This window comes from Molothrus aeneus, chromosome 5, assembly GCF_037042795.1.
Source record: "Molothrus aeneus isolate 106 chromosome 5, BPBGC_Maene_1.0, whole genome shotgun sequence".
NCBI lineage: Eukaryota > Metazoa > Chordata > Aves > Passeriformes > Icteridae > Molothrus > Molothrus aeneus.
This window is the reverse complement of record NC_089650.1, coordinates 27401537-27428314: the sequence shown is the minus strand read 5'-3', so window position 1 is coordinate 27428314 and position 26778 is coordinate 27401537. Positions and strand designations below refer to the sequence as shown.

Here is a 26778-nt window from a genome sequence, read left to right as displayed (position 1 = left end):
GAAGTTAATGGGTGACACCAAGCTGAGTGGTTCAGTTGACACAGGGGAAGGGATGCCATCCAGAGGACCTTGACAGGCGTGAGGAATTGGCATGTACAAACATCATGAAGTTTAAAATTGTTCTGCACCTGGCTTGAGGCAATGCACAGTGTCAATATACACTGAGGGATGAATGGACTGAAAGCAGTGGAAAAGGTACTGGGAATACCAATGGATGAGAAGCTGGACATCACCCAGCAATGTGCACTTCCAGCCCAGAAAGCCAAATGCATCCTGGGCTGCATCAAAGGTAACGTGACTACTGGATTGAGAGGGGTGACTCTCCCCCTCTGCTCTGCTCTCATGAGATCCCTCCTGGAGTTCTGTCTCCAACTCTAGGACATGGACCTGTTGTAGCAGGTCCAGAGGAGAGCCACAAAAATGCTGAGTAGTCTATTGATGCAGATAGATGTTTGAGATTTTTCTTTTTTCAGTGTAGGGATTGTATTTGAACGGAAGGATGAAAAAGAGAATTTATCTCTTATTACTGATGCCTGAAGGGAAACACGTGTGAAAGAAAACTGCATAATTTAAGACCAGCACTTTAGAACAAATAACCATCTGGATTAGAAGTTGAGAGTGACAATTACTCTGCCAAAGACCCTAAAGTCATTAGAATTTGTATAAAAGTGAGTGTGTTATCCAGAAGTCCTTTTTTGTTTTTTCCTTAGATACTTTTGTGTATAAGATACATATCTTCATAATGACTATAGGGATTAAATCCTTTAATGTTCCTCCCTTAGTACCCAAACAGCACAATAAAAACATTGACAGACTAATATGCAGCATGTGTTGAGCTGCATTTAAATCTCTTAGTGTTACCTTAAATGCCAGACTATAACTCTTGCCCTCTATAATGTATGTGCATTATTTGAATCTCAGAAAATTTGCAGACACTAATTGGTTTTGGATAATTGAACAGGTTTTACTATGAAATTTTCTGGGATAATCTTATTACGGTGTTTTATATCAGTAGCATTGCTATGTGGATGAATATCCATATGCAATTCTAAATTTAAAGAACATCTTCCTTTTTTTCCCCCGCATGTTTTAATGGATGATCAATACCAGTAAGGTTTCCTGTGTTGCCATTAACATGGGTGTGTCGGTAAAAACATTTTTATTTCAATGCACTTTCATCCAGCTTTTCTAAAAATAAGTAAAGCAGTTTTTTTCCTAAATAGATATGTAGTTTGCTGTCTCTTTGCCATACAATACCTGAAATTGTCGTGTTGCAAAATTCAATGTATTGGAATAAAGTTACTTTAGCAAATTGTTTGGTAATGTTCACTTAAAAATCAATTACTATTCTTGTGTCTTACTGAATCTGTGAGAGCTAGATCAATTTTAGAAGAATTTAATACAACATAGCAAAGGTTAGTACAAATTTATTAATGCTTCAGAAGATACTATACAGAATGATTTAGGGCATCTTCACTTAGTACGTCATCTAACAGGATCATTCATCTGCTATAACATGGATGCTAGCTGCAAAGGTGAATCAATGAAAACTGGGGAATTGTATAGAGATGCCTAGTTTGGTAAAGTATCTCTTTAGGTATGTACTAGAAGGGAGCATTTCACCTAAAGGAGGATGATCTAGGGAATAGAACAAACATGAACAAGGAATCCAGAATAAGAAATCTAACTAGAAAAATGAGCTCTTGATATCAGAACTCGCCTAAATTTTCAGGAAAAAAATGTAATTGTCCAAGTGGAACTATATTAAGCATGTTTATAGGTAATTTTAGCAAGTGGCCTTTTAAAAAAAACCAACTCTTATAACTCAGAATTTTATTTATATATAATTTTCAGGGGTAAGTATTCCCTGGAAGCACACTAGCAATTTCTTGGAGTGCTGAAATAAGCATTGTGAACTAGACATTAATCCTGTTTCTGATTTTTCTATAATCCTCCATAAAATTAGTTTCTTTAGAGTGCATGTTTTCAACAGCAGTCTTCCAATAGCAGTAAAGCTAAAATAAGTGCTTGAAACCAATATCTGCAACTGCCAGGTAAAAAGTAAGACAAATGATAACAATTGTAATTACAAAAACAGAAATTACTGAAAAATAAGGAACCTAATGGTTCTTGAACAACCGCAGCTACAACATCCTTGATGTTAATTTCTTCTGCTAATTGCTTTCTGAAGGGTGAGGTCTGACCCACCAGAGACTCCAGGTGCTTAGCAGGGGCTGTTCTCTATGCATTTCTTTTGTAATGTCATAGTGCAAGGCTCCCAGCTCCACACCCCCCATGCATCCTCTAAAAGGATTGGATCCTTGACTCTGTATCTCATGAGTGCTCCAGAAGTGACCACTTTGAAATGACCACTTGGGTGCTGATTTAGAAATGTCACTGCTCTCTCCTCTGCTGCTGCTTTGTGGCATCTGTCTAAGGAGCCAGTTTATTTTACCAGGGCTGAACCAGACTTCTGTTAGTATGTTCAGAAGAACTAGGAAACTTTGATTCTCTTAGGTTAGCTACCCATCCAGTGGGACAGGACTCAGGCAGCAGTGGCAGCTGCTTCATTTCAGGATAGTTGTAGAGGAGATATGAGAAGACAACATTACCAATCACATCTGCGTTCATCACTACTTTACCAGAGTAGGGCAGGGACTTGTTCTGGACAAGAAGAACATTCATCTGTACTCTTCTTTTGTTTGCTTCCTTTTTTTTTTTCTGTTGCAGCACTGGGTGCTTGGGCAGGAAGAACTTCCCAGCGTGACAGTTGGCAAACCCACAACATGACGGACTGCCACAGATGCTTCCTGCTGCTATCATATAGATTTTCTCTTGACTATTACTTGTGTGCCTGATGCAGAGAGAAAAATGAAGGGAGTGGTGGTAGTATCAGAGCGAGGTGAAGCAGAAGGAGGCATCTGCTTAGTAGTACAAAATGAAGCAAGGAAGAATGCCCACAATTTTCTCATTAGAACAAGTTTTCAGAAAAACCCCTCAGCTTCCTGAGGAGTTAACAGCTTTCTATTGTATCACAGAACATTAACTGTTTTTATCAAAAAGTGACTGAAATACTCTAGCATAAGTAGAGGGCATAATTTGTAATGCTCCTGACATTACTGCCTTTAGCTGGATAAATCTGCTTTAAAACACAAGCTTTTCAACTTGTATATTCATGTTTTCTGCTCTTCTTACTCCTATCCTGTTACCCTGCTTTTCTTCCCCAAAAGTTTTCAAACACATGTTGCTCATATGTTTTCTTCCACTCACCCCTTTCAGTTCCTACTTCCTTCATCTACAGTGCCTTGGTTGTTATTTCCTGAGCTGGGCAGCAGGAGTCACGGGGGGAGCAGGTCTGTGCTGGAGTTGCTGCTGTGCAGAGAGCCCCACCCCACCCCAGCAGCCTGCAGCAGCAGTTTGCCCAGAAATGGTTCCGGTGTGGTTGACCACACTGTCACAGGCGCTGTTGAAATGAAACAGAGGGAATGCTGCAGGAAGAGAGGAGTGGTAACCTGGGCCAGCATCACATACTGCATCTCCACTCTGTGAAAGGATCAGTTTAACCCAATCACATCCCTGCAATGAGGTGGAGCAGTTTGCTTATAAAAGCTACAGTTTTGCTGGAAAGCTGACAAGGCTGACTGTACAGATACAGATAAGTTGAACTTGTCGACACTCCCTGCTGGGAGAGCAAAAGAAATCCCCAACACCAGATCCTCCTTGGCAGGTGGCAAAGCTTGTTCAAAAGCTTGGAGATGGTAGACCAACAGGCGTGAACAGAAAAATAACAAATTTCCTTCTTAGAAGTGGCTAAGCCCTTTCATTTCATAACACCAAAGCAAACCACTCAAGCTGTATAATTTTATTAGGGTGCTTAGTACATAAATAAATTCTTCCATGAAGTTTCCACTGAAGCCTGATTTCTGAGTTACAGCAAAATCATCAAGATTTGCTAGACTAAAACAAAGCAAGAAAGCCATGGGAGCACTTCTGGTTTTTTTGGCAATATTTCAGATGTAGTCAGTTTGGAAATAGCTATCTATGGCTTAACTGTTGGACTTGGATTGATTCCAAGTGCAATGTTCCAGACTGGGCATATGATAGCATATACAAGTGTGTCCCAGTATTTCAGTCTTTTTGACAATGATTGTCAGAGATGAAGCATGACCTTGGAAAACAAACACTGAGGGGTCTATTGGTTGTGCTGATTGCCTTTGGGAACAGTAATAAAGAAAACCAATGGGAAATAATTTACTCAAGTGCTATTTTATCAGCTCACACTCCTTGTCCAGTGATCAAAAAGCCTGTAGCACTTCTTCATTCAAATATGTAAAATGCTGATTGTGTTGATTAGTATCAAGCTGACACTTGATCATTTAGTTGATATTCAGACTTGGACTGTTTATGGCCCTTTTGAAAAAGACTGAAGTCAGTAAGATTTAAAGCCATAATAACTATTGTTATTAAGTACTGACATGCCTACAGAATTGGCTGGGCATCATCCCAAGCTCCTTGAAAATGGCAGTTCAGAATACTTTTAACCTCCTGCTGTAGAGTTATCTTTTATTGAATCATTAAGACTTTTGAAATGAAATGTGCTTCAATATATTGACTCCACAGATGAAAATTATAAAGATTTCTGCACCTTTAAGGTAGAGAGCCATTATATAGCATATTGGAAGTTAATGTTGTAGGCACTCCCCCACATCCTCTAAACATACTTGTTTTAAATGTGTTTTAGTTTCAAAAGGAATGTGTTATTTCTAACAAAAAAAGACCATGTTTCTGTTTTGCAGAAACTCAGCTATTTTTTCAAAAGTTAGAATGTCAAACTTTGGGTTGAATCGTCTCATTACTATGACATTTGATCATCCAGCCAGCCAGTTTTACTATGCAGGTTATGCATGGACTCTTTGAAACTTTTCATATTGCAACATTTTTAAGATCAGAATGGCAGTTTCATAATGTCTTCTTACATCAGCATTAAAGTTTTATAGACAATCATGTGAGAGGCAATAAAAAGAGAATCCAACTCTGATACAACACTAAATTTTTTAAGTGCAGCAAAACATTTCTGCAACTGCAGGCAGAAGAAGGCAGCATTTGTATGCAAGATCAGAACTGATATGGCATTTCATTTAATTTCACCTATACTTAGCTCAATTAGATAAAAGCCTGTAACACCACCACTCCATGAACTAAGATAAGGAGAAAAGTTAGCTTCTCAATTCCAGGTAAATTATAGCCTTCTATGACTAAAAACATACTTTTCAGTGCTCTTTGTGTTGATCCATTAGAATAATATAAATTTCACTAACTTTATATGCCTGCAAGAGAATCTTTTTTAAAAGCTGATCTTAAACACTTGAAAGCAGAAAAAAAAAATAGTAACTTTGAAAAAAAGGACCAGGTTCTTTCAAGAAAGTCCCAAGCAGTGAGCAAGGCAATGAAACCACACAAATCTTCAAATAAGCTGGAGTTTAATTTCCCTTAGAAACAGCTAATTTTTTTTTCTTTCTACGCCTGAAAGAGGCAAATAACAAATTAAGAAATCCTCTCCTTAAAGAGAAGCTGGTTTCCACAGGTCTGCAGCTTTCCATAGGTCATGTTAAAATCTGTGGGCTTTCCTATGAACTACAGACTGCCAGTCATGATTCAAGAAGGTTTACTAGAGCAGAAGTGATCCAAGCTCTCCTACCACAGTAAGCATTACAGCAGGCAAATATCAGCAAGCTTTTTGGTCAGGTCAGTTTAAGATAAGAGAAAGAAAATAATCAGTTGTTTCCTTGCTTTGCTTTAGGTTTGATTGTTCCAGTGACCGGCGTCTTTGTTGAATTCCATCTATGTATGGAAATAATATCCATGAGGATAATGAAGAAACCCAACAGAATTACACCTCCAGCTCAAGAATTTCAGGATCAGAGAATTACTGAGGTTGGCAAGGGCCTCTGCAGGTTATCTTTTCCAAACCTCTGCTAAAAACAGCATCAGCTACAGCAGGCTGCTCAGGGCTGTGTCTAGCTGAGTTCTGAATGTCTCCAAGGATGAAGACTCCCTAACCTCTCTGTGTGTTTTCTTGTGTTCACGCAGATTCATGTGCTGTCACTTTTAACTGGCTGGGAAAATCAGAAACTAATTTCTTATAATGGCATCAATTTAGCTGTGTTCTGAATCTTTATGGGCTAAGTAACCAGCCAAGCCATTCTGGTGATATTTGGCCTGCAAATATCTTTGGGCTTAAAAATTTCATAATGAAACTCATAATGTCTTTTTTACTAATTAGGAAAAAAAAGCTGTCTGTCTCTCTTTCATTCTTTATTTTTCCAAAGCCAGTTCTTTTCATAGATGATGTTGAAAGAGCTCTCCTATGAGTTGCTCTGGGCTACAGCACCAAAGGATGCTACCATATAAAAAGTACTCCCCAAATTTACTGAGAATGGGTGAGAACTTGAAGAAAGCAGAAGAGAGGATCAAAAGGCAAGATAGAAATATGATAAAAGAGACAAATCCACACCTGCACATCCTACCCCATCTGTCCTTCACTGATTCCCTATAATCATCCTTGGCAGACTGGAAGGGGGAAGACAGGAAGGAGTTACCAAGTCGTAATTTATGTCTATATACTGCTAGATTTATTAGAGCAGAGCCTAGTTGATTTGGCAAAAGGAAAGAAGCTAAGAATGACTCATCTTTTAGGGAAATTAAAATATGACAAAAAAGTACCTTCTCCAGAGTTTTCTTTTTATTTAAAAACACTTGTTTATTAGAATGCTTTTTGAATGATGGTCCTCAATGAATTAAATTGATGCACTGATCAGAACATTAATGGCCAATACATGGCAAGTGATTAAAGAGAAATCTTCTCATCTCTAATGCAGTGTTGTCCAAAGCAAAATCCTGCTTTATACCAAAATATCAGTTTGAAGAATTTCCTATTTCAAGCATTCGGTGCCACTTATCTATCCTTTTACAGGTCCCATTGCATGGCTCTGAATTTTGTAAATTGTTCATTTTGCAGATTCTCTCCTAAAATACATAGCACAAAACACTATGCAGAAGCTGCCAGCACAGTATTCAAAATAAGCTATGTATTTCCCCACAAATATCTGCCAAATACAGACTTACCTTCAGATCTTGCAACAACCTTAGGTCATAATTGAAGAGGCTTTGTACCTAGCAGCCATCAGAGCAACCAGCTTGTGGAAAACTGAGGAAGTCAAGTTAAATCCTGTATTTGTAATACTGAAATTGTCAAAGATAACAAACAGATCTTCCAGGGTTTATTTGTAGACTGGGTTTGTGGTTTTTATTATATCTTAAATCAAAAGCTTTGGGAGGCTTTTCACACAAGGCATTTGAACAGTACACCCTAATTCTCTACAAGAGACTGCGAGCTTTAAAACAGGAAAAGCCAGTATTCATTCTGTGCCTGAGCAGTTGCCATGGAGTGAAACCAAGGCCAAGGAGGCCTCCTTTGCCAAGGAGGAAGACATTGAAAAGTTTTCTGTATGATCATACTTAGAGTCTTTCAGCATAATTGAGCTTTGTGCCCTGCAAGAGAGGCAGCCTAGGAAAGTTAGTGAAGATGCTCAGAATAGTTAGATACTGCTACATGTGCAAGGGCTCAAAGGGATCCAGAATGCACACTTCCATTTTAGTGAGCAACTGCTGCTTCAGGTTTGGATTGACACTTGTCATTACACCAGAATGTGAGATGATGTTCCAGTATTCCAGAATGTTCACTTCCTCCAAAAGCTGTTAATTCCCTGAAATACTCCTGTTAGTTATTTTTCCAAGTTTAAATTCCCACTGTCTTCTCTTTGGGGCAAGCCAAGGTACCCTTCTCAAACTGCTAATTGTATAAATTTTGTAAAAAAACTCTACATTAGGTGTTCATAACAGTAGTAAAGGGTCACTATCTAGTGTGCTACCTTTTACATGCTGTCTTTTCTCAGTTGTCTAAACCCATCCCATCATTTTCTTAGCAAGCCCTCATCTTTGAGCACAAAGGACAAGTACTACCTGTAGGAGGCTTCTGTTTAAGAAACTAAGTCATATCTCCTTGATGGATGCTGCAACCTCCTGAGGAAGGTGGCTAGGTATTTCTGGACACAGTTCAGAGGAGAAGATTGGCAGGAACAACTATAAGGCTCTTTATTCTGGCCCAGAATTTCTCATGACATGGTCCTGAATAAGCAGGCCTAATCAGTGAGGAGATAAATTGGAGCTGGACCCTTTATGCTGGCCAGGCTCATCCATCAAAGTTAAGGTACTTCAGTGAGGGCTTGAAATCTGTAAGATCAGAAGAAATGCACTGCTGGGGGAGAGGGTGCAGGTGGAAAAAAGCAGCAACTCTTTAAAACCAAGTATTTGCATTAGAAGAGTAGTACAGACATTAAGATATTCTACTTTAATCTATGTAATGCTAACTATGATCTGGATTATTCTAGAGCTCTGCAGAGGGTAGAACTACTGGCAGTAGAAATTGAACTTATCAGGCCTTTGGAATCACTTTCCAATACTCAATATACACAAGTTACACGTCCATGAATATTACATTTGCTTGCTTACTTAAAGCACATTGGAAAATTTGCTGTTATTCTAAGAAAGCCTTTGAGTATGTTACTTCATATATTTTGGCTGCTTGTACTTGCTATAGACCTCTGCATTTACCCACTTATTTAGCATTAAGGCATTTGGTTCCAGACTACTCCGTGATGCAGCATTTTCCTCTTCCTATTAAGGCCAATATGGAAAAAAAAAAAGAGTCCTCTTATATTAGTTACTGTTTTCAGCCCTCCTTCAGAGCCAAGATGAGGTGTCCTAAGATGTACACACCTATAGCAGACATCCCACCCAGGAAACCCCATTTTAAGCCACTCCAAACCACATTTTAAGCCGCTCAGTGTAGAACTGAGTTTATGTTCCAAGTCACTATCACTCAACAATGTACACTATATACCATGACCTCTTCAAAGCAAATGAGTGCAAAATTGTAGCAAGAGCTGTTTTATATAACTGGCATGCATTTCCAGATTAAATCAGTACTGTACTGATATTCAAGAATTTCAGTCCCCATACAGACTGAGATGAACAGCACTTTTATTTATTTCAATTACAAGAAGAAAGACAAGTAAACCTTACAACCAGAAAGGCAATGAAGGCCTCATGAGCTTAGTGAAAACCATTTCATAATCTAGGCAATGTTATGATTTCTTGAGATCACAAAGAAAGCATACCCCCCTCTTAAACAACTTTTCCTTATTTCTGTAAGGATGTTTCCTGCAAGAACAGCACATTGATGTTAACAGAATCAAGAGGGACCAGCGATGTACAAAGCCTACATTCACCATCCCACCCCCCACAAAAGGTTTAAGTGTAGATATTATTCCAAAAAAGATTAACATGCAGTCATGATCACACCTAGAGAAGAGGGGAAAATTAAAGTTTGTTTTGAAATGAAGTCAAATCATTACTCATTAACGAAGTTAAACGAAGATAGTTTTCCACATGGCAGTGTACTTCACAGGTAAAGAAAACTCCCTTTATTTTAAGCCAGTGCTTATCTGACTTTTGTAGTAAAGAGAAAATAGCTTACATAAAAACTGACCCCCCAACCAAGCGCTCTAGATAAGAACTATGATGTAAGAAAAGTGCTAGAAACATGTGGGAGAAATCACTATACAAAGTGTCAAGTGCAACCCCCCACCCTCGACCCCCTTGCCTAGAATTCAGTGTATTTACTGAAGTACAATAGAAAAGATGGAATTCAGGAGTGGTTGACAGTGGGATACAGTGCCACAGGTTGAACAATATCCACTAAAGGACAGCCCCAAGCATGCATGTACCCCACCACAAGGGAAAGATGTGCTTGAGCTTCCCAACCTGCTCATTTCTGCAGTTAGCTCCACTATTATCTCCTTCCTCATTGCCAACTTAATTCTTGCAGTCCTTTGAAGGGACCACCTTAAAAAATGTCCATAATTCTGGATTATTTAACAAAAAAATTCATTTGGTATTTTTAAGAATACAGAGCTGGAAAAAGAAAATCTTACAACTCATGTCTTCTGTTGCGCTATTAAGCAGTATTGGACCAAGAAAACATGAGGAAGTGCCAGACCAAGTACTGTTTCATCATCCTTCGCTGTCTGAACAATACAGCAGAGGCAGACCATAATTTCTTCAGTCAATCTCTAGCCGATCAGTTCTGGTGCATTTCACCTGTGCTTTATGTCAGTTCTCAGTCTTCCTCACTTAAGCAGTCAGAGATACTGTGAGTACCATGTAATAAATGTAAGTCTTGGAATTTCAGGCAGACCTATTAATTCCCCAGGAGTATCCTTTTGGCTCAGTGAAGACTTTTGAGTACCTTAACTTACATTCATTCTGGAGGCAGCCATCATGATTCCATTTACCCAGAGAGCTATTTGGAGTGGGGCTGTTACCATCTTGAAATTGCAGTTTAAAGGTAACCAGTAACACAAAAGAGTACCTTCTGTTATTTCCAGTGAAGGAGCTGAGAAAAAAAAATCTGTAAGAAACCATTGCTGCAATTTTATTTTAACAAAAGGGCAGATTTATTCATGTTTACAAACAAGTTTCAAAAACAAAAAGGAGAACATGTATGCTACCCACTAACAACCTTTCAAAATGCCAACAGCCCTCATGCTGCATGAAGGATTCTATAGATTAGAAAAAAATCACAGTTCCACTCACAGTTCACCAAGACAGCACTAAACTAACATGATTAGACAAAAACAAAGGACTAAGATTCTGATGTATTTTGATTTAATCCATTTTGCCCGAGATAACAGAAATATTTCAAGCAAGTTCCATCACGTATTGATGTCCTGCATTAAACAATCCTACTAAGTTCTGAACAAAAGTTATTCATTAAGTTTCTCAAAATTTTTAAAAATTAAACAGTTGTTTCAAAACCATTAAGTAGTAAATGTATTTAAGAAACTAATTAGGACAGAGGCCATAACTTCATTAGAACACCACTGCTCATGTTTTTACAAAGCATTAGTGTTATCTATTTGGCTATTAGTAGTAGCAATTTATCTACAATATTTAACAAGGTAAATTGCAGGCAAAATTTAGTACAGTTTCAATAGAAACACCCTTTTCCTGAAAATACAGCAGTATTTGAAGGACTAGTTTTTTTGGTTTTTTGTTTTGTTTTTCATCTTCTCTGCATCATTTATAAGGAAGCTTCCCATCTATGAACAGGAACAAAAAAGTATCTACAAACCTTGTAAACAGATCTGTATCATTTATAAACATAAATAATCCAAATTATTAACAGCCAACAGCAGAAATTAAAGTATCAATTCAATGATCCAGGGCCTCCTTGCCCTTCCCAGCTTTCCCCTCAGAAAAGGATCATGATAAACTAAAGCTCTGCTAACACACTCTTCAGGACCATTCTTAGTACAACAGATGATCCACAGGTCACTTATGCTGAGTTACTGTTTATCTGTCAGAGTTCATTATTACTCCCACCCACAGAAAAGCACCCTCCAGTCTGGCAGAAAGCTTTTTTTTAAAAAAATAAATCTACATTCGTACAAGTGTTTCTTCTGTTGAAGTCCAAGACAAGAATATCATCTTGTCCATCATAATGTGTGAAGAGACCCAGTTTCAATTTCTTTACAATGCAGCTAGTGTGTTAACATTCAGCTTACAATCAGAGTGATGTTTCCAAACTATGTAGTGGGCTCCCTGGGGATGAAGAGGTAGCAGACTTGTTCTTGTCTGTTGTAAGGTGAATTCCACTGTCAACCGCATTGTTATTTCTATTGGGAGAGGGAGGGGGACTAGAGTTGCGTTTTGTTGGAGCATCATCTTCAGCATCAGTATCATCAATAAGGGGAATATGAGGCTCGGAGTCTTCTATTCTAAACTCAGGATGCGTCATAAAATTGTGAATTGAACTTCGTGTCTCAGGTTTCTCTAGCCCCTCGTACAAGGAGCTACGAAATGCATTCACCACTCGGATCTGTAAACAAAGAAAGAGTATTGTTAAAATGCTGCATATTTACTGATAATGGCATGGTTCTTATGAGTTTGAATCCACAAACAGCTAGACATGAGTGAATCAAATTTGTATGATGCAGTGGAACTTGCAATAAACTGTAAAAAATGAAGAGCATTTCAGTACAGCACTGCCAGTCTACACAGTAGGAATAAAAATTGTGAAAGCACTGCAAAAAGCTGAAGGGCCCTAAAATTCAGACATGGCACTAGAGTTGTTTAATTATTTAACATGGGCTAAGCATTTTTCAGAAGTGAGGCCAACAAATATTTACTTATTCAAAAATTAAATCTCAATGAGTGTTCTATTGAATATTTGGGTGAGGCTGGAGGGAGGGAAGGAGGGGAGAGGCTGAAAATAAGTTAGGGGATAAAAGGGTCACTAATTCTCATGCTAGGAATTAGGATGTCAACTGACTATGAAAAAGCCAAGCAAGTGTAAGCCAATGTCACAATGAACGAACATTTACAAAGTCATGCAAAAAAGGATACCGCTGTAACAGCTGTAAATATTCGAGTATATAGCCATTTACCACTCTAGAGAAAGCTCCTTAGTGAACAGTGCTTTGGAAACTTAAGACCAGAAGTAGGAAACTGAATACTGTGTTGTACTGTTTAGTAGCCAGGACAGGTTGTAACTTTGAAGGGACTACTTAAGTAGTGCCAGGTATGAGAAAAGCAGGATGATCAGCCTTTGCTGAGTCTTCGATTTACATTGAATTCATGGACATACTTTCCAGGCTGAGGACTGTTTTGTGTCTTTTAGTTGTTTAATATTTCTTGAATCAGAAAGCCAAGCTAGCAGATTTCATACATAAACCTTTCATAGTTAGATTAGATACAAAAGAAAGCACACCTTTATTCTGCAAATTGTGCATGTCCAGGCTGACTTGAATTTAAGCTTTTCTAACTATTATTTGAATGATGAAACCAGCTGCCCACACCCCCCCTTCTCCCATGCCTCGTGTTTCCCTGATCAACTGGAGAAACTGAGGATCCATTCTTGAACTGATAAAACAAGTAAGCTGAGGCAGAAGACATTCTCTCGTTTATCCAACACTTTTCCCAAAGACAGTTTCCCCCTCCTGTTGACTCCTTATTCAATTCTCAACATCCCTACCCTGAGCAAGTCTCCAGCAAAGCAGTGTGAAATGGTGTTAAATAGTAAGCAGCAGAGCAACTCTGTAGTAAACAAGAACTTGCTGTTACAAACAGCAAGTCAAATTTAAAGCTTTTCTTAGAGCATCCAAGATGTTTCAAGCTGAGAAACATATCATGACTAGTGCTTCCAGAGTTCCTCAACAGGAAAAATAAAGTGACTTCCAGATGAGGGAATGAAGCTGGAAGGTCAAGCAGATCAAGAGCAGAGACTTCAAAACAGCTAAGATACACCTGGGAAGTTCCCTGTAAACAGAGAAAGGCTCCCCAAAAGCAATGTATTAAATCAAATTGGTTAAATGGAACCACTGCACATGATAAATAACCACTGCACATGAGTCTCACATCTCAACTGTGTTCTAGAAGTAGCATCATTTCCCCAGATGCTCCCTCAGACGACTTGCACAAAGAATTTTACTCCAAAGTGATCATGTCCCCATTTTTATAATACAGGTACATGCTGAGCCCAATTAACCATGGAGGCAAGGGAAGAAGGCACAGGGAATAAGGGGAAACAGGGATGGGGCACACGATCAAGGGGGAGGACATAACTACCAGTAAGGGGAAGACAGAAAGAGAGAGAATGTGCTGGAAAAAAGATTATAACAGCAGCTAATACTTTACTGTTCATTGCATGAAAAGAATTGAGCACACTGTCAAGGAGTTGACGCATTATACAAGGTTTAAGTAAGTCCAGCCAGCTGCCTAAACTGGATTGGCACTTACCAAGAAAATTAGCAGTGACAATACCAGACTGAAAGCTTGCAATGACTTTATTTGGCATGTTGCATCCCACTGTGCCATTTATGTGGCAAAATGAAATATGAATGTCTCATGGGACTGTTTGTTCATTGCTTACAGATGAGAATTTAAAACATCAGCAGCAATGAAAAACAATTCTGGCTTAAGAGGACAGCTGTAATTATCATAGAATATATGCATACCCACAATAAAGCTTGGTGCCCATGCAGAATGCATACTACACAAGTGGACCAGACACTACAGCAAGCCCAGGACCCTAAGAGTCCAGCCACAAAGGCAGAAATCAAATTTTCAGCACTTTGAAAGGGAAAATCTAGTGTTTTGAAGGCTCTATTTTCAACCACTCAAGATAATTAAACTAGAGGGATAACTATAAATAAATCATGTAAGTGAGGTGCAAACAAGACAATTTGTTAAGTGTAATTCATACTGTCATCAGGCCTTCCTCATATTAGTACCAGAATAGCAAGGAATGCAGTTGGCACTCCAAATCCTCCTAACCAGATGGCTGCTTAAGAGTTGCAACCTTACTTTATAGGAACTATTTTCCAACAAGCAGCTCCAAAAAAGAGACAATAACACATCTGCTTCCCATTAATCTATATTAGTTCTCAAAAGCTGCTCTTCTGGAGGGTGTAGCAGAAGACTGTAATAGTGAGGATAAAAAACTAGTTCTCTGCTATGGTAGCTCTGTAACTGCATTGGTCATTTGATGCAATGAGATGCTGCAGTGCCCAGTAGATTCTGCTCAAATAGCAGCATGGAATGACATTGCTCTCTAGAGAATTCTGAATGTCTAATTAATGTTCTGGAGTGTAGTTAGGGATACAGGTTACTAATTAGCATTTTAACTAGGAGATGCAATCCTGTGCATCCTTAAGTGTTAAATCTACTTTTCATTTTGTGTTCTTGAGGCATGCAAATTTGTGAGCTGAGCTTCTCAGTACTACTGCAAGGTAGGGAAATACCTGTCTCGCCACCAGAGAACAAATACAGAGGTAAATGCTTGTGCAAGCTCACAAACGAATTCTGGCTGAGCCCAAAAATAATAATAAAAGCAAATAAATAAATAAAGTCTGAAGATTTCACCATTTCACTTAAGACAGCTCCTGAAATTAAGGGTCTTCATCCATCTGGTAATCTGAAAGTTTAAGCAGGGAGGGGAAGGGGGAGAAGAAGCCCTCTCAGAGTTATTTTAAAAAACCAATTATTTAACCCGTCTCTAGGAAGTTAGAGAAGAAAGTTAAACATGTATTAAGATGGAAAATTCTGAACAAAGATATTGGCTATCAGTATTCAACTACAACTACTATGCATCTTCTGGCTCCAGAGTTTAGGCCTACATCCAAGAGTAAATAAATCTCCAGCCTCTACAGAGAGGAAGGCTGAAACTGAAATGCCACTTAGAGCACAAGATAGAGATGGTAGAATTGAGGTGAGACAAACTTCGCTGTCACTGATGGCTTATGAACTGCTCCCAGAAGAACCTAGAGAGGAAAAAGAACCCTTCAGATTCGAATGAAAGTTTTGCCATTTAATGCTTAATTTCTTTTTCCTTTTTATATTAGCTAACTCGCATTTCTTCTGACTTGTATGCATTTTAGAAGCCTTGTTTCGCCACCTGAATCCTGATGTTGAAAAAGTTGTTATTCAGTAAATAAGGTCCAATGAAAGCAGAGATTCATAAAGTTCCTTACAGGCTACAAAGAAAAGGCATTTAGTGCTCCATGTTCTAACTACATTCATTCATATCTTCAACATACCGTTTGCTTCCAAATCAGCTTGCTTACTTGAGTATTGCTTGTGCTACAGTGCAAGAGATCTGTTTTTGTTGACCTGGGTCCATGATTATACAGTTAATTCACTTATTCAATGCAAGTCACCCTAAGAGGCATATACTCGAAAATTTACAACAGTTTTCCCTTTTTATCTTTAAACTCCCTCTGTACACGAATGGATGAAGGCACAGGATGTGCAGGCTCACAGCTTTCGCAATAAAGTCTTTTGTTGAAACTGTTCCACCTGTTCTCAGCCCTCTAAGAAAAAAAAGTCTTGAGGACTCCACTTTGTGGAATAGCTCTATAAAAGCCTGAACGATGATTTTAAGTACTAAGGAGAAAATGAGAAACGTTAGGTACGTGAATTAGGAAATGTTAATTTCATGCACTTTAGGAACACACACTCACACCCCACAGTAGTAGAAGCAGTAGTAGAGGAAAACACTACATGTGTAGGGGTAGAAATATTTGTTACATCATGGTGCTGGCTGGCGATGGAGGGTTGCCGCCTTAGAGCCCCCTGAATGGTACTTCCACTCTGGAAAGCATTCACTACATCCATCTGCAAGGAATCAGAGATTGTGACAGCTTGCTCAGCAAGAGAGAGAGAGAACAAGAGAAAGGACCATCCCATCTATAACACACAAAAAGTAAAGAAAAAAAGGCACTTTTTAAAAACAGAGCAGATAAACAGGCAAGAGTTGCATTTAAAGCTGAAGAAAACAGAGGACCCTGAGGGATTACACATCCATCCATACCCCCTTTTGACAGTCTCAGTCACACCAGTTAGAACAGCCACCTTAATCAAAAATGGAGAAATTTCCCTCATAACACCCATGGCATCCTACCTTTTTCAAGACCATACCTGAGTTTGTATCCTGTTTAGGCCCCTAAACCACAAGATCTGACCACGACGCAATTCTCTCTCAGCATGATCAATCTCCTCTACATCTTCTGCTAGTTCTTCTTCAGGAATCTCTTCCTTTTGTGTTCCATGACCAGCTTCTTTAAGGAATTTCAGTCGGCTGGTTGGAATTGTTGAAATCAACTAACAGTGGATGAAATACATAAACCAGGATTATTCTTTGTTTAACAACAACAACAAAAAAAGAGTAATACCAATCTTAAGGCTTAACAGATATCCTGCATACAATTAGCAAAGTTGAAAAAACTAAGTTACATAGACAGGATGAGTGCATCAACATAGAACAATCACTCCAGCTGAATAGCTGCAAAGATGTGAATATACTTACTACCTCAACCAAGGTGTGAAATTAAGCTTGGACTACAAAACAGCCTTGCCAGGGACAAAGAATTCCACATTAACATTACTTGACAATGCCAGGAAGGAGCAGTACGAAAGCTACAAAAGCCATTAATCCTGTAAATTGTACTTTTATCTAGAGCTTTTACAGTTTCATCAGTTTGATGAGCATGACTTGTCACCTCAAGTGAAACCTCCATCACCTAAAGTAACCACAATTAATTCAGAAATACAGAAGAGACATTCATTCATTTGTGACCTGGGAGATATCAATCCATTTGCAAGGCGAGTGATGTTTCTGAAATTTTATGTATCTCAAACTGTTACTTTGCTACTTGGTGTATAGCAATTTATATATTTTAAACAAAAACTACAGTGGTTAAGGGGAGTCATTTTTTGGTACATTATATCTGGCAGATTCAGATACATTCCAAGACTGCTTTCTTTGATCATTACAAACCTAGAAGACCATTTTTGCAGCTGCAGAGGAAAAAAGTCTGCACCAAAAGCAAGATAAACAGCCCTTTATGCTGAAACTGCTACTATGAATGCTCCCAGCTCACACTTCAGTTTCTATTATTCTCAGAAAATTCAAGCTCTTTGAATTTAATGAGATGCTAGAACAGCATGAATGGCAGTAGGGAAGCTTTGACCTTGCAAGATACTTTGGGTCAAAGGTATTTCAAGCCATCTCGATTCTCTCCTAGGAGTCACCTCAGAGTGACTCTATTTGATTTTTTTTTTAAATAATTAATTTTCCAGAGAACCTTGTTAAAAAGCTTAGTCACTTTTAGAACATGTCTACGTATGTATTTACAACTAAAATTCATACTACCAATTTTATGGTGAAACATGAAGTGTCTTTTACTTAGTGGAAGGAAAGAAACTGTAATGGAAAACTCTTCATGTGGTATGAAAAGTTTAGACAACTATGTCATTAAATAATAGAAAACTCTGTAGCTCTAAAGTTTCACGTAAAGAAGCTTGCTGCTTACAAGCACTGTTCTGCATGCAATAGTAATGACACTCTGGCGGGGGGGAAAGGAAATAAAAGTCCAAATGTAATGGCTTACTAAGTGGGAAGACTCTTCAATTATGCCACAATTATGCAAATAATGATTAAAAGAAAGTTGGTTTAAGTTTTGCTGCATTTCTTGCTACTCCAGGAGGTTTTTAAATCAAGAAAATACTGACAAATTTAGCAATTCTCATTTTTCAAGAAAACTTCTAAGCACCAAGTTAATTATTTTAACATTAGCATGTTCATTGCATCTTGTATTCTTACCATATTTTCTGGTACTCATATCTGGCTGATATAATTTCATATTTAAAAGGTAACTACAGTTGCTTCTAGTTAAAAATTGCTAAACAAACCAGCCACAGGATCTAGTTATGAAATGTTAACAATTGACCCATTCTGAGGAATATTCAACTAAAGACTTTTTATATCTATTGAACAAGTCAATTGTAATTAATATTAACTGTTAGTCTTCATATATTCATATAGTCCACTTGAAACATATGAATGCTAAATACAGTTGGGTTTTTTTTTTCCATTTAAAGTATACTGTTGCAAGTAGATATTTGGCATTTTGAAAAATCTTAGTTTACCTGGCCCCAAAGTAGTGTGCCCATGCCCAGGAAAATGGACCACAGCCACTGTTCAATTGAGAGTTCTGAGCAACTGAAAGGCTTTCCACCAAACTGCACAATAATTATCTGTGAATAAAAACATAATTAAACATATATCAGTGACCTGTTGCTAGAAAATTCCCTAACGCTTTAAGATCACAAGAGACAGCTCTGCAAGAGAACATGGGATTTCCCATCCTATTGTCTTAGCAGTTTGCACAAGTTTCCAAACCTATGCCATATTCTTCCACTTTGCAGTATTTCAAGACCTACCCATTCATTCTTCAAATGTCACACTCATGAAAACTTGCTGACTCCTCAATTTTGCTTGAAGTTTTTTTCCCTTCATTTCATGATTACAGTGTGCATTTGATGCTACAAATGTACAGTGATTACTTATGCTGTGAACACCCCTCTTGGAACTAAGTCCAAGATCCACAAATTTGTATTAATAGAATTCATAGATCCATATGACATGAAATATCTCAGAAGTAATTCTACAGGATATTACTATGTATCACATCAGTGTTAAATATCACACTTTAAATCACCACATGTAGTAAATCTTGGGGGAAGAGGGCAGAGAGCTCAAAAGCTAAATTAAATGAACTCTGACTGCCTTAGCTATTACAACAAGCTGTATGGGCCCTAATGAGCAAGGTATCCCTCTGCATAGGAATTATATGCATGAAAGTCTGCCCTGGAGAATCAACAATTCAAAGCAGCAGGGCAGGCATGAAAAGGAGACAGTATTGACCATTAAGTAGGACACCTGACAGCTGAAAAAGCAAAGAGTATCTTCTGTTTTAAGTCCAAATTAAACACTGAGACAACAAATCAGGAGCTGGGAAGGTATTCAGTCTGCCAAATTTATAAAGGGAAGAAACACAGTGGCAGTCAGGAGTAATTTCTAAATGTTTGGCTTGGTTGCACAACAACAGTCAATCTGCTCATTCGTAACCCCAAAAATAAGAGCAGTTTCTGAAGAAGTGTCATCTATAAAAATCTAAACCTGAGAGAGTAAGTTCCCTGACTTAATGTGAAGCAGCAGTGCATACATTTCCAATGCTTGAACTGATGTAATTTCCATCAGCTTCACTTATTATCAAGTCTAAGGAGAAGCTTAGGTTATATGTGGGTTATATTTCCCAAATAACTTAATCCAAAATGAAAATGGGTTCTGAAATTAAGTGGTATACTGATTTGTTTGTTATTTCTTCTGACTAACTAAAGTGAAAGCTATTTAGAGGGTGAAAATAGTTCTTGTAAACTATTTACTGTAGATTGTTTTAAATTGGTGTTTCTCAACACCAGCATATGAACCCAATCAACTGAAGATCATTTAATTTCCTTTGTTAACATGTACTGAGTTAACTAACTAGCTTTTATGAGTTCCCCTATGTGCTGGAACAGAAGATCCCTAGACATCAGGGTTTTTTCACTTAAAACAGTACCTCTACAATATATACCAGTAGGCATCACTGGTTCCTGCACCAGAAAGGTAAAAACTGGTACTCAAATTTCTAAAGCTTATTCATGTCCTAATCTCACTAACAAAATAAAAGAAGTTGTTCTTTTTCTATAATTGTTTAAATGGACTCTCATTCAGATACACAGGTAGATATTATAAGAAAGATTTAGGGACAAGGGGTGAATGAACAGATGACACACAACTTCTTCATATTTTGCCAAAAGATTAGAATACTAAGATAAAATTGAAGAAGCTGAAAATTCAAAAGCTAACTACAATACAACATTCCAGTATTGCTAACTTCAAAGAGGTTTGAAAACTCCATCAAGCTGCACTTACAACTTAATTATTGTGTGCTTGACCCTGGAGGTTTTCCATATTGCAGAAATTAGATCTCTGGCACTAGTTGATAGGCATTTCCAAGGTAAGCAAGTACATCAGTGCACTAAATGCATTTTCCCCCCACCCTCCAAGAATCTGCTTACCTGCACAACAAATGTCCCCAGCACAATAGAACAGAAGATAGCGTTGTTAAAGATTCCTTCAAAAACATTTCTTTCACCATGAATCTTTCGGGCATTAATTTCATTAAAAAGCTGCATCATCACAAATGTATTAAATACTATAGTATAATGCTCTGAAGGAGGAGCATGCAGAGGTGCATTTCTTCCACTATCAATGTCAAAAATTTTCTCACCTGTATATAAAAGGTATTTATGAACAGTTTGATTAGTGTCTTTACATACACACTACAGCAAAAATATAGTTTTAAAGAAACACCTCTCTACAACATTCAGAATAAGTCTGTAAAGCCTCAGTATTCTTACCAGCAAACAGGAGTGTGAAGACCACTACAAGCTGGTAGAATGCATGACCCAAAATGTTCTTCATCATTGTACGAGAAATCAAAGGTTTGTTTCTACCATAAGGCTTCCGCAGCAGAAGAGCTTCAGTGGGTGGCTCTGTTGCCAGGGCAAGAGAAGCTAACGTGTCCATGATGAGATTTACCCACAGCATCTGCACGGCTTTAAGTGGAGAATCCTATAAAAATAGATACATAAACCCTCCAATAGAAGTGCAGAAATTGCAGCTATTAAAGGCATCTATCACACAATATTGGCATGCTCTGAATAGCATTATGGTCTTTGGACTACTGTTTTAAGTGAAAGTTTGAACCCAAGAATTAATAAATCATGACCTTTATTAGCTGAAACAATTCCCCACTGGTACGTACTTGTGTTATGCATGCTCCAGTAAAAGCAACAATTACTGCTACTACATTGACAGTAAGTTGGAACTGAAGAAATTTGGAGATGCTGTCATAGACATTTCGTCCCCACATAACTGCTTTAACAATACTGGTGAAGTTGTCGTCTGTAAGGATAATATCAGAAGCTTCTTTAGCTACGTCTGTTCCAGCAATACCCTGATAGAAAAAGAAAAACATGAAATATAACAGGATGCACTGACATTTTATGACAAAAGCTCTTATGTCCTTGGTCTGCCTTCACTTGGATGCACAACTTCTGAAGGACTCCTTTAACGTAAGCACATAACGGCCTATTGAAACAAGTTCTACTTGAAAGTCTTGGAAAAATAAAAACAAAGTAATGCTCTCTTTAAAATAAAGACCTTAATATAAATTTGAGAGTTGACAGTAAAGACACATTAAGTTCTCCCAAAGAAATGTTACTGAACCCTGTTCAAGCTGAAGGCCACCAGATGGTGCAGTGCTACAGTTCAAGCTCTGCCCTAATTATTTTGTTGTATGGATTCCAGCAGCAGGCAACACACGTGCTTGCAACACAGTAGGATCATAAACATTACCAAAAGCCTTTTGCAGAAGGGGATTAGCATTGAACACTAGACTATGCAATGTCATTGCATATGCATTGCAAAGCAACATGACATTGTTAAATTTTAAGCACCTCTAGTCTCCTACAGTACCCAAACAGCTGTGTTCTGTGTAATGATGCCTGGAGACACCTACTTCAGAAAATCTTAATTTTTCTTTTGGCATTCCAAATCCACTAAGTCAATAGCAAATTTAAAGATCCCTACTCTTGATATATTATTTGGTCAAGGAAATGAGTCACCTGCACAGCTATGTGTTCACCTTAAAAGGTACCTTTAGATATCATATGGTATATTTTAAGTGCTATTTAGGTAAGCAGTTAGAGAAGATAGTTCCTCACACTGATGAACACAGACAGCAACTGCAGGAAACATTCAAAACAGATAAACAAATCTGCCCCTGACAGTGGCAACTACAGCAGCTATACAAAGATACTTGTTACAACAAGACTGTTACAGTCTAGAGAACATTTCATATGTAGCTGTCAAATTTTTAAGTTATGTTTTTGAAAAAAGTTCCTTGAGAATGATGTGAAATCTCTTTCCATTTTTTCTCAGGAGTAGATTCTGAGTCTGTCCTTCTTTTTCTGCATGTGGTATAGGAGAGTGTGGTCTTCATTTTTTCTTTCCTTTCAATTGCTTTAAGACTACAGTGAGCTGCCATGACCAAAGTATACCTCTTACATTTAAGATTGAGGAGGAATCCTGTGGCAAAAGGAAGCTTGAGGAATCTGTCTTACTGTGTCTTGAAAGAAAGCTGAAACCTGCATACTTAAAGCATGAGTCTATGCAGTATAGGCACTTAAAAGCCAAGACACTGTTTGGCAGCCACATGAAAGGGTAGTTGAGAAAGCCATGTAATCTAACAAATCATCCAGATAAGTGCAGATCCTACACCATCATAAAATGCTGGTGCTTCAATTGTACTTCAGATGTACAAGATATGGCCTCCAAAGCCATTTTGAACATCAACTGGCAGTCTCTTTCATTATGGTTTTCCTGCTCACGAAACAAGGTTCTTTAATCTGAAGTGATTGATAAGTCATTGATAAAATACTGAAGATGTAAAAAATAAAATCCTACCATAGCAAATCCAACATCTGCCTTCTTCAAAGCTGGACCATCATTGGTACCATCACCAGTTACTGCTACAACTTGCCTCTGGTCAAAGACAGTGCTGTCAATTATACCTAAAATAAAATGACATACAAGTGTTACAGTTCTAAATTGACAACACAGGAAAGACTTAGCCTAAAAGAGAAACTCAAGGTTTTTTTTTTTTGTCTTTATCAGTCATAAAACAAACAAACAAACAAAAAAAACCCAAAAAAAAACCCAAAAACCAACCAAACAAAAAAACCCCAAAAAACCCCCCAAAAAACCAAAAAAACAGTCAACAAAAAAAGTTCTCATTCACTCCACCTCTCAAGCAGAAAATAAAAAAAATCAGTTGGAAACAACTTCACAAACATTTCCCATTGTTCAGTCCTATTTTTTTTTCTTAGAAGCACGGGGGGGCGAAAAATCCAACTTTACTTAGAAGTTCAGAGAATTTTTACCTACCTTTCACTAGAGTGTGTTTGTCAGTGGGAGAAGATCTTGCAAGAACACGAAGCTTTGGCCAAATTTTATCTATTCGCTCTTGCTCAATCTGCAGAAAGAGCATTGGTTACATTTTCCACACGTAGGAGACTCAGAATATCTGTTTATCTACTTGCTGAGAGAGTCAGTATGCTTACCTCTCCTTTTTCATTGCGTATTCTCCTGTTAAAGTCTTTGCCCTCTAAACACAGGAAGTCTTCACCAGGATTCAGAATACCACATTTCAGTGCAATAGCACGAGCAGTGTTAATGTTATCACCAGTGACCATACGTACAGTTATGCCTGCACGTTGGCACTTTTTTATTGCATCAGGTACCTGTAAGCAAGAAAAAAAAACCCACAGGCTCAGAGACTGTGCATTAGTTAAATAAATCTAGACATGAGAGTAAAAGGAATGTTTATGGCTCAGTACAGGATAACTGTTATTTTAAAATGAAGACTGTAGTTATGGAACATTAAAAAAAAAAATTAAGTAGCATACCACAATTCTTTTCCTAAAAACCACACAAGTTGCAATTCTGGCAAGGGGCTTTGTGCCACTGCTATATATCTGTTCCCCTTTCCCCTCCCTCCTGCAATTTTTCAAATACTACAGTATTCAAAATACCACAAAAATCCTCATGACATATTAGGCTGTACTGAGTACTGGCATTTTATTTATGATTATGTGGAATAAACTACAGCTTATATGCCACTACTTCATCAGTAACTTTTACTGTGAAATGACAATAGTGCAGATCAGCCCCAATTTCCACATGCATGTGGCATAAAAGCTTTCACTATTGAAAAACCTTACACCTCAACCACAAGGCATGCTCCTTGCCCTCAGTTCTCAGGGGACAAGCTCACCGCTCTCCACCATTCCCCATGAGAAGTTGGTAACAAGCACAATGGCTAATCTTATCCAAATCAAAAACCCTAATACTCCAAGTGGTAAAAAAATAACAAGTTGTTTCATTTACTGAGATCCTGCACAGTAAGTACCTTAAGTTATTAGTTTGTACAGAGCTTCAGTAACACAGCATAAGTGACATTAAGTAGTTTTAATCTGCTTTTATAGCTCCATTAACTTTCCCTTTAAGAAATTAGATTTTCATTTATTAACTATGCTTAAGGCATACAATAGCAGTTCAGTTCCTTGCACTCTGCATGATGAAAAACATGAATCCCGTGTAACAGAATTACTGCAGTTTAGCTGGTGACCCTACCTCAGGTCTCACAGGATCTTCAATCCCAACAACAGCAATGCATGTCAGACCAGTAACGATATCATTTTCATTGTCCCACTCTGGCTCAGGCTCCCCTGCTGGGAAGTCTCTGAATGCCAGGCAGATGGTTCTGAGACCTTCAGAGGCCATTGGCTCAATTACAGTTTTCACAATATCATCGCGGTCCCTAGGTCTAAATACCTTTGGTTCTCCATTAGCACTCAGTATTTTGAAGCACCTGGAAAGAAAGGTTTAAAGAGTTATCAAATTTTAACCAGAAGTTCAACTCACTCTTTAGCTTATCAGTCAAGTTCAATAAGTTTCTATAAGCTGTGTTTTTGCTAGACCCTAACACACAGGCACAAAAATCCAGTAGTGGTATCTCTCTAAGGTAATCTTCTCCAAATGCACTTTCTTCAGTTGCAAAACATACTTTCTGTACAGTTAAACGGAGCCAATCATCCTAGGATGACAGTAATGCCCGACAAATTTCACATACAAACATCAGTTACCTCCCAGAAGTATCCATTTCTCCATTGTATGTGAACTGACTGGTGTCTGCACTGGTTGAGGCAATCCAGTTTCATGCTCAGCAAAATAATCCCACCTTGTTAACAGCAATACAGTCTCAGAAGTAAACACACTTTCAGAACACTCATGAGCTGCTTGAACAGTTGCAAGCATTAAATTTACAGCACTATAAGCAAACTGAGGTACTGCTACCCTTAAGAACAAAAAAGTGTGCAGCCTTTCCCCTTCCCCCCCAATCTAAGTGCAGAGAATTCAGAGAACATCTGGTATGTGAGGCAATGTGAAATATTAAAAACAAATATTGAAACTGATTTAAATGTTTGTATAGGAGACTGGATTCACTACTATGCACTCTAGCATTTCAATACTTGCTCTCCTAAATATGTTTCTTCATGCCAAAGATGCCACTGCTTTCACGGAAAGCATATATACTTTATGAATATTGATGCCATGAATATAACACTACCAATGATTTGAACAAGAAATTAAATCTTGGTCATGGGCACTTTGCAAAGTTTTGCCATAAAGTAACGCTATTATCCATTAGTTTTACAAAAGAAAACAAACAAACAAAAAAAAGAATTCAATACTTTCATTAAATATCAAGTTCAGACCTTGCAGATCTGCAAAGATGACCAGTGTTACAGTTAATTGTATGGTCCAAAGATTTAGGGAATTCCCCTAAAAGTTTCCACCTTGTACTCATACAGAAAATTAAAATGAAGCAGTCCCTTAGAGCTTCAAAATTCATATCATAACTGAAATTCGAAGTCTATGTGAAATTTCTGATTTTACTTATCAGTTCAAATGTCAGCAATCATTAAGGATATCTAGTGTTAGCTGTAATCATAAGGCTGGTGACAAATTCAAACATTCCAATATGACTAAATACACATAAATAAATTCTATGCAAAACCGCACTGGAACTCACTTCAAATATTTGACTTAGTGATAAGGAAAGAAAAAATAAAGTGCTTTACCTGCAAAAGTTTCTGCATTTCTTCTACACTTCCTAGTGATTCATTTGTGCCTTATAAATGTTCACGTTTAAGTTTCAGTATTTTAGTGTAGTTATACATGTTGAAATAGAGAAGGAGCAGCACAACTGACAAACGAGATTACAGGTACTGCATAGGAAGCAGATTATGATGGCTAAATCTTTGTCCAATTCAATGCATACCCTGAAGTAGTTTGCTATTTGAACACTATTCCTATAATATCCAAATCAGTCTAGGTTTTCTTGTTCTTTGCCAAATGCTCTTATTATCTATTTTCTTATTTCAGTTACTAAGTCAAGTGGACCACATGAGTCTGGGATGACTGAGTTCTAGCAACTTCTACAGTTCAGTTGTCCAATATTATAAGTTACAAAATACTTCAGAAGGTGTAAGTAATGTGAATATAGGCACATCTATTAATTGATAAGATTTGGCTTAAAATGTAGCTTCGCAAAAAAAAGATTTTAAGTTTCATATCAAGAA

The 26778-nt window shown here is 37.8% G+C and overlaps 1 protein-coding gene across 5 annotated transcripts in view; it reads right to left on the bottom strand.

Annotated features, from left to right (window-relative positions):
- Positions 1-9085: 9085 nt before the first annotated feature.
- ATP2B1 (ATPase plasma membrane Ca2+ transporting 1) overlaps positions 9086-26778 on the bottom strand; it is a 60712-nt gene continuing 43019 nt past the window's right edge. For 3 of the 5 annotated variants that reach the window (XM_066549617.1, XM_066549615.1, XM_066549616.1), the window contains exons 12-22: positions 24767-25004; positions 23695-23874; positions 23519-23606; positions 23039-23145; positions 21336-21527; positions 20929-21142; positions 20587-20798; positions 18610-18717; positions 16600-16782; positions 16210-16296; positions 9086-12001 (exon numbers count right to left, since the gene is read on the bottom strand). In XM_066549617.1, the coding sequence (XP_066405714.1) occupies positions 11690-12001; positions 16210-16296; positions 16600-16782; positions 18610-18717; positions 20587-20798; positions 20929-21142; positions 21336-21527; positions 23039-23145; positions 23519-23606; positions 23695-23874; positions 24767-25004 (1921 nt within the window). In that variant the 3' untranslated portion in view covers positions 9086-11689. Of the gene's footprint in view, positions 12002-16144; positions 16297-16599; positions 16783-18609; positions 18718-20586; positions 20799-20928; positions 21143-21335; positions 21528-23038; positions 23146-23518; positions 23607-23694; positions 23875-24766; positions 25005-26778 lie in introns of all 5 variants that reach the window. The other 2 variants (XM_066549619.1, XM_066549618.1) reach the window with 2 other exon arrangements.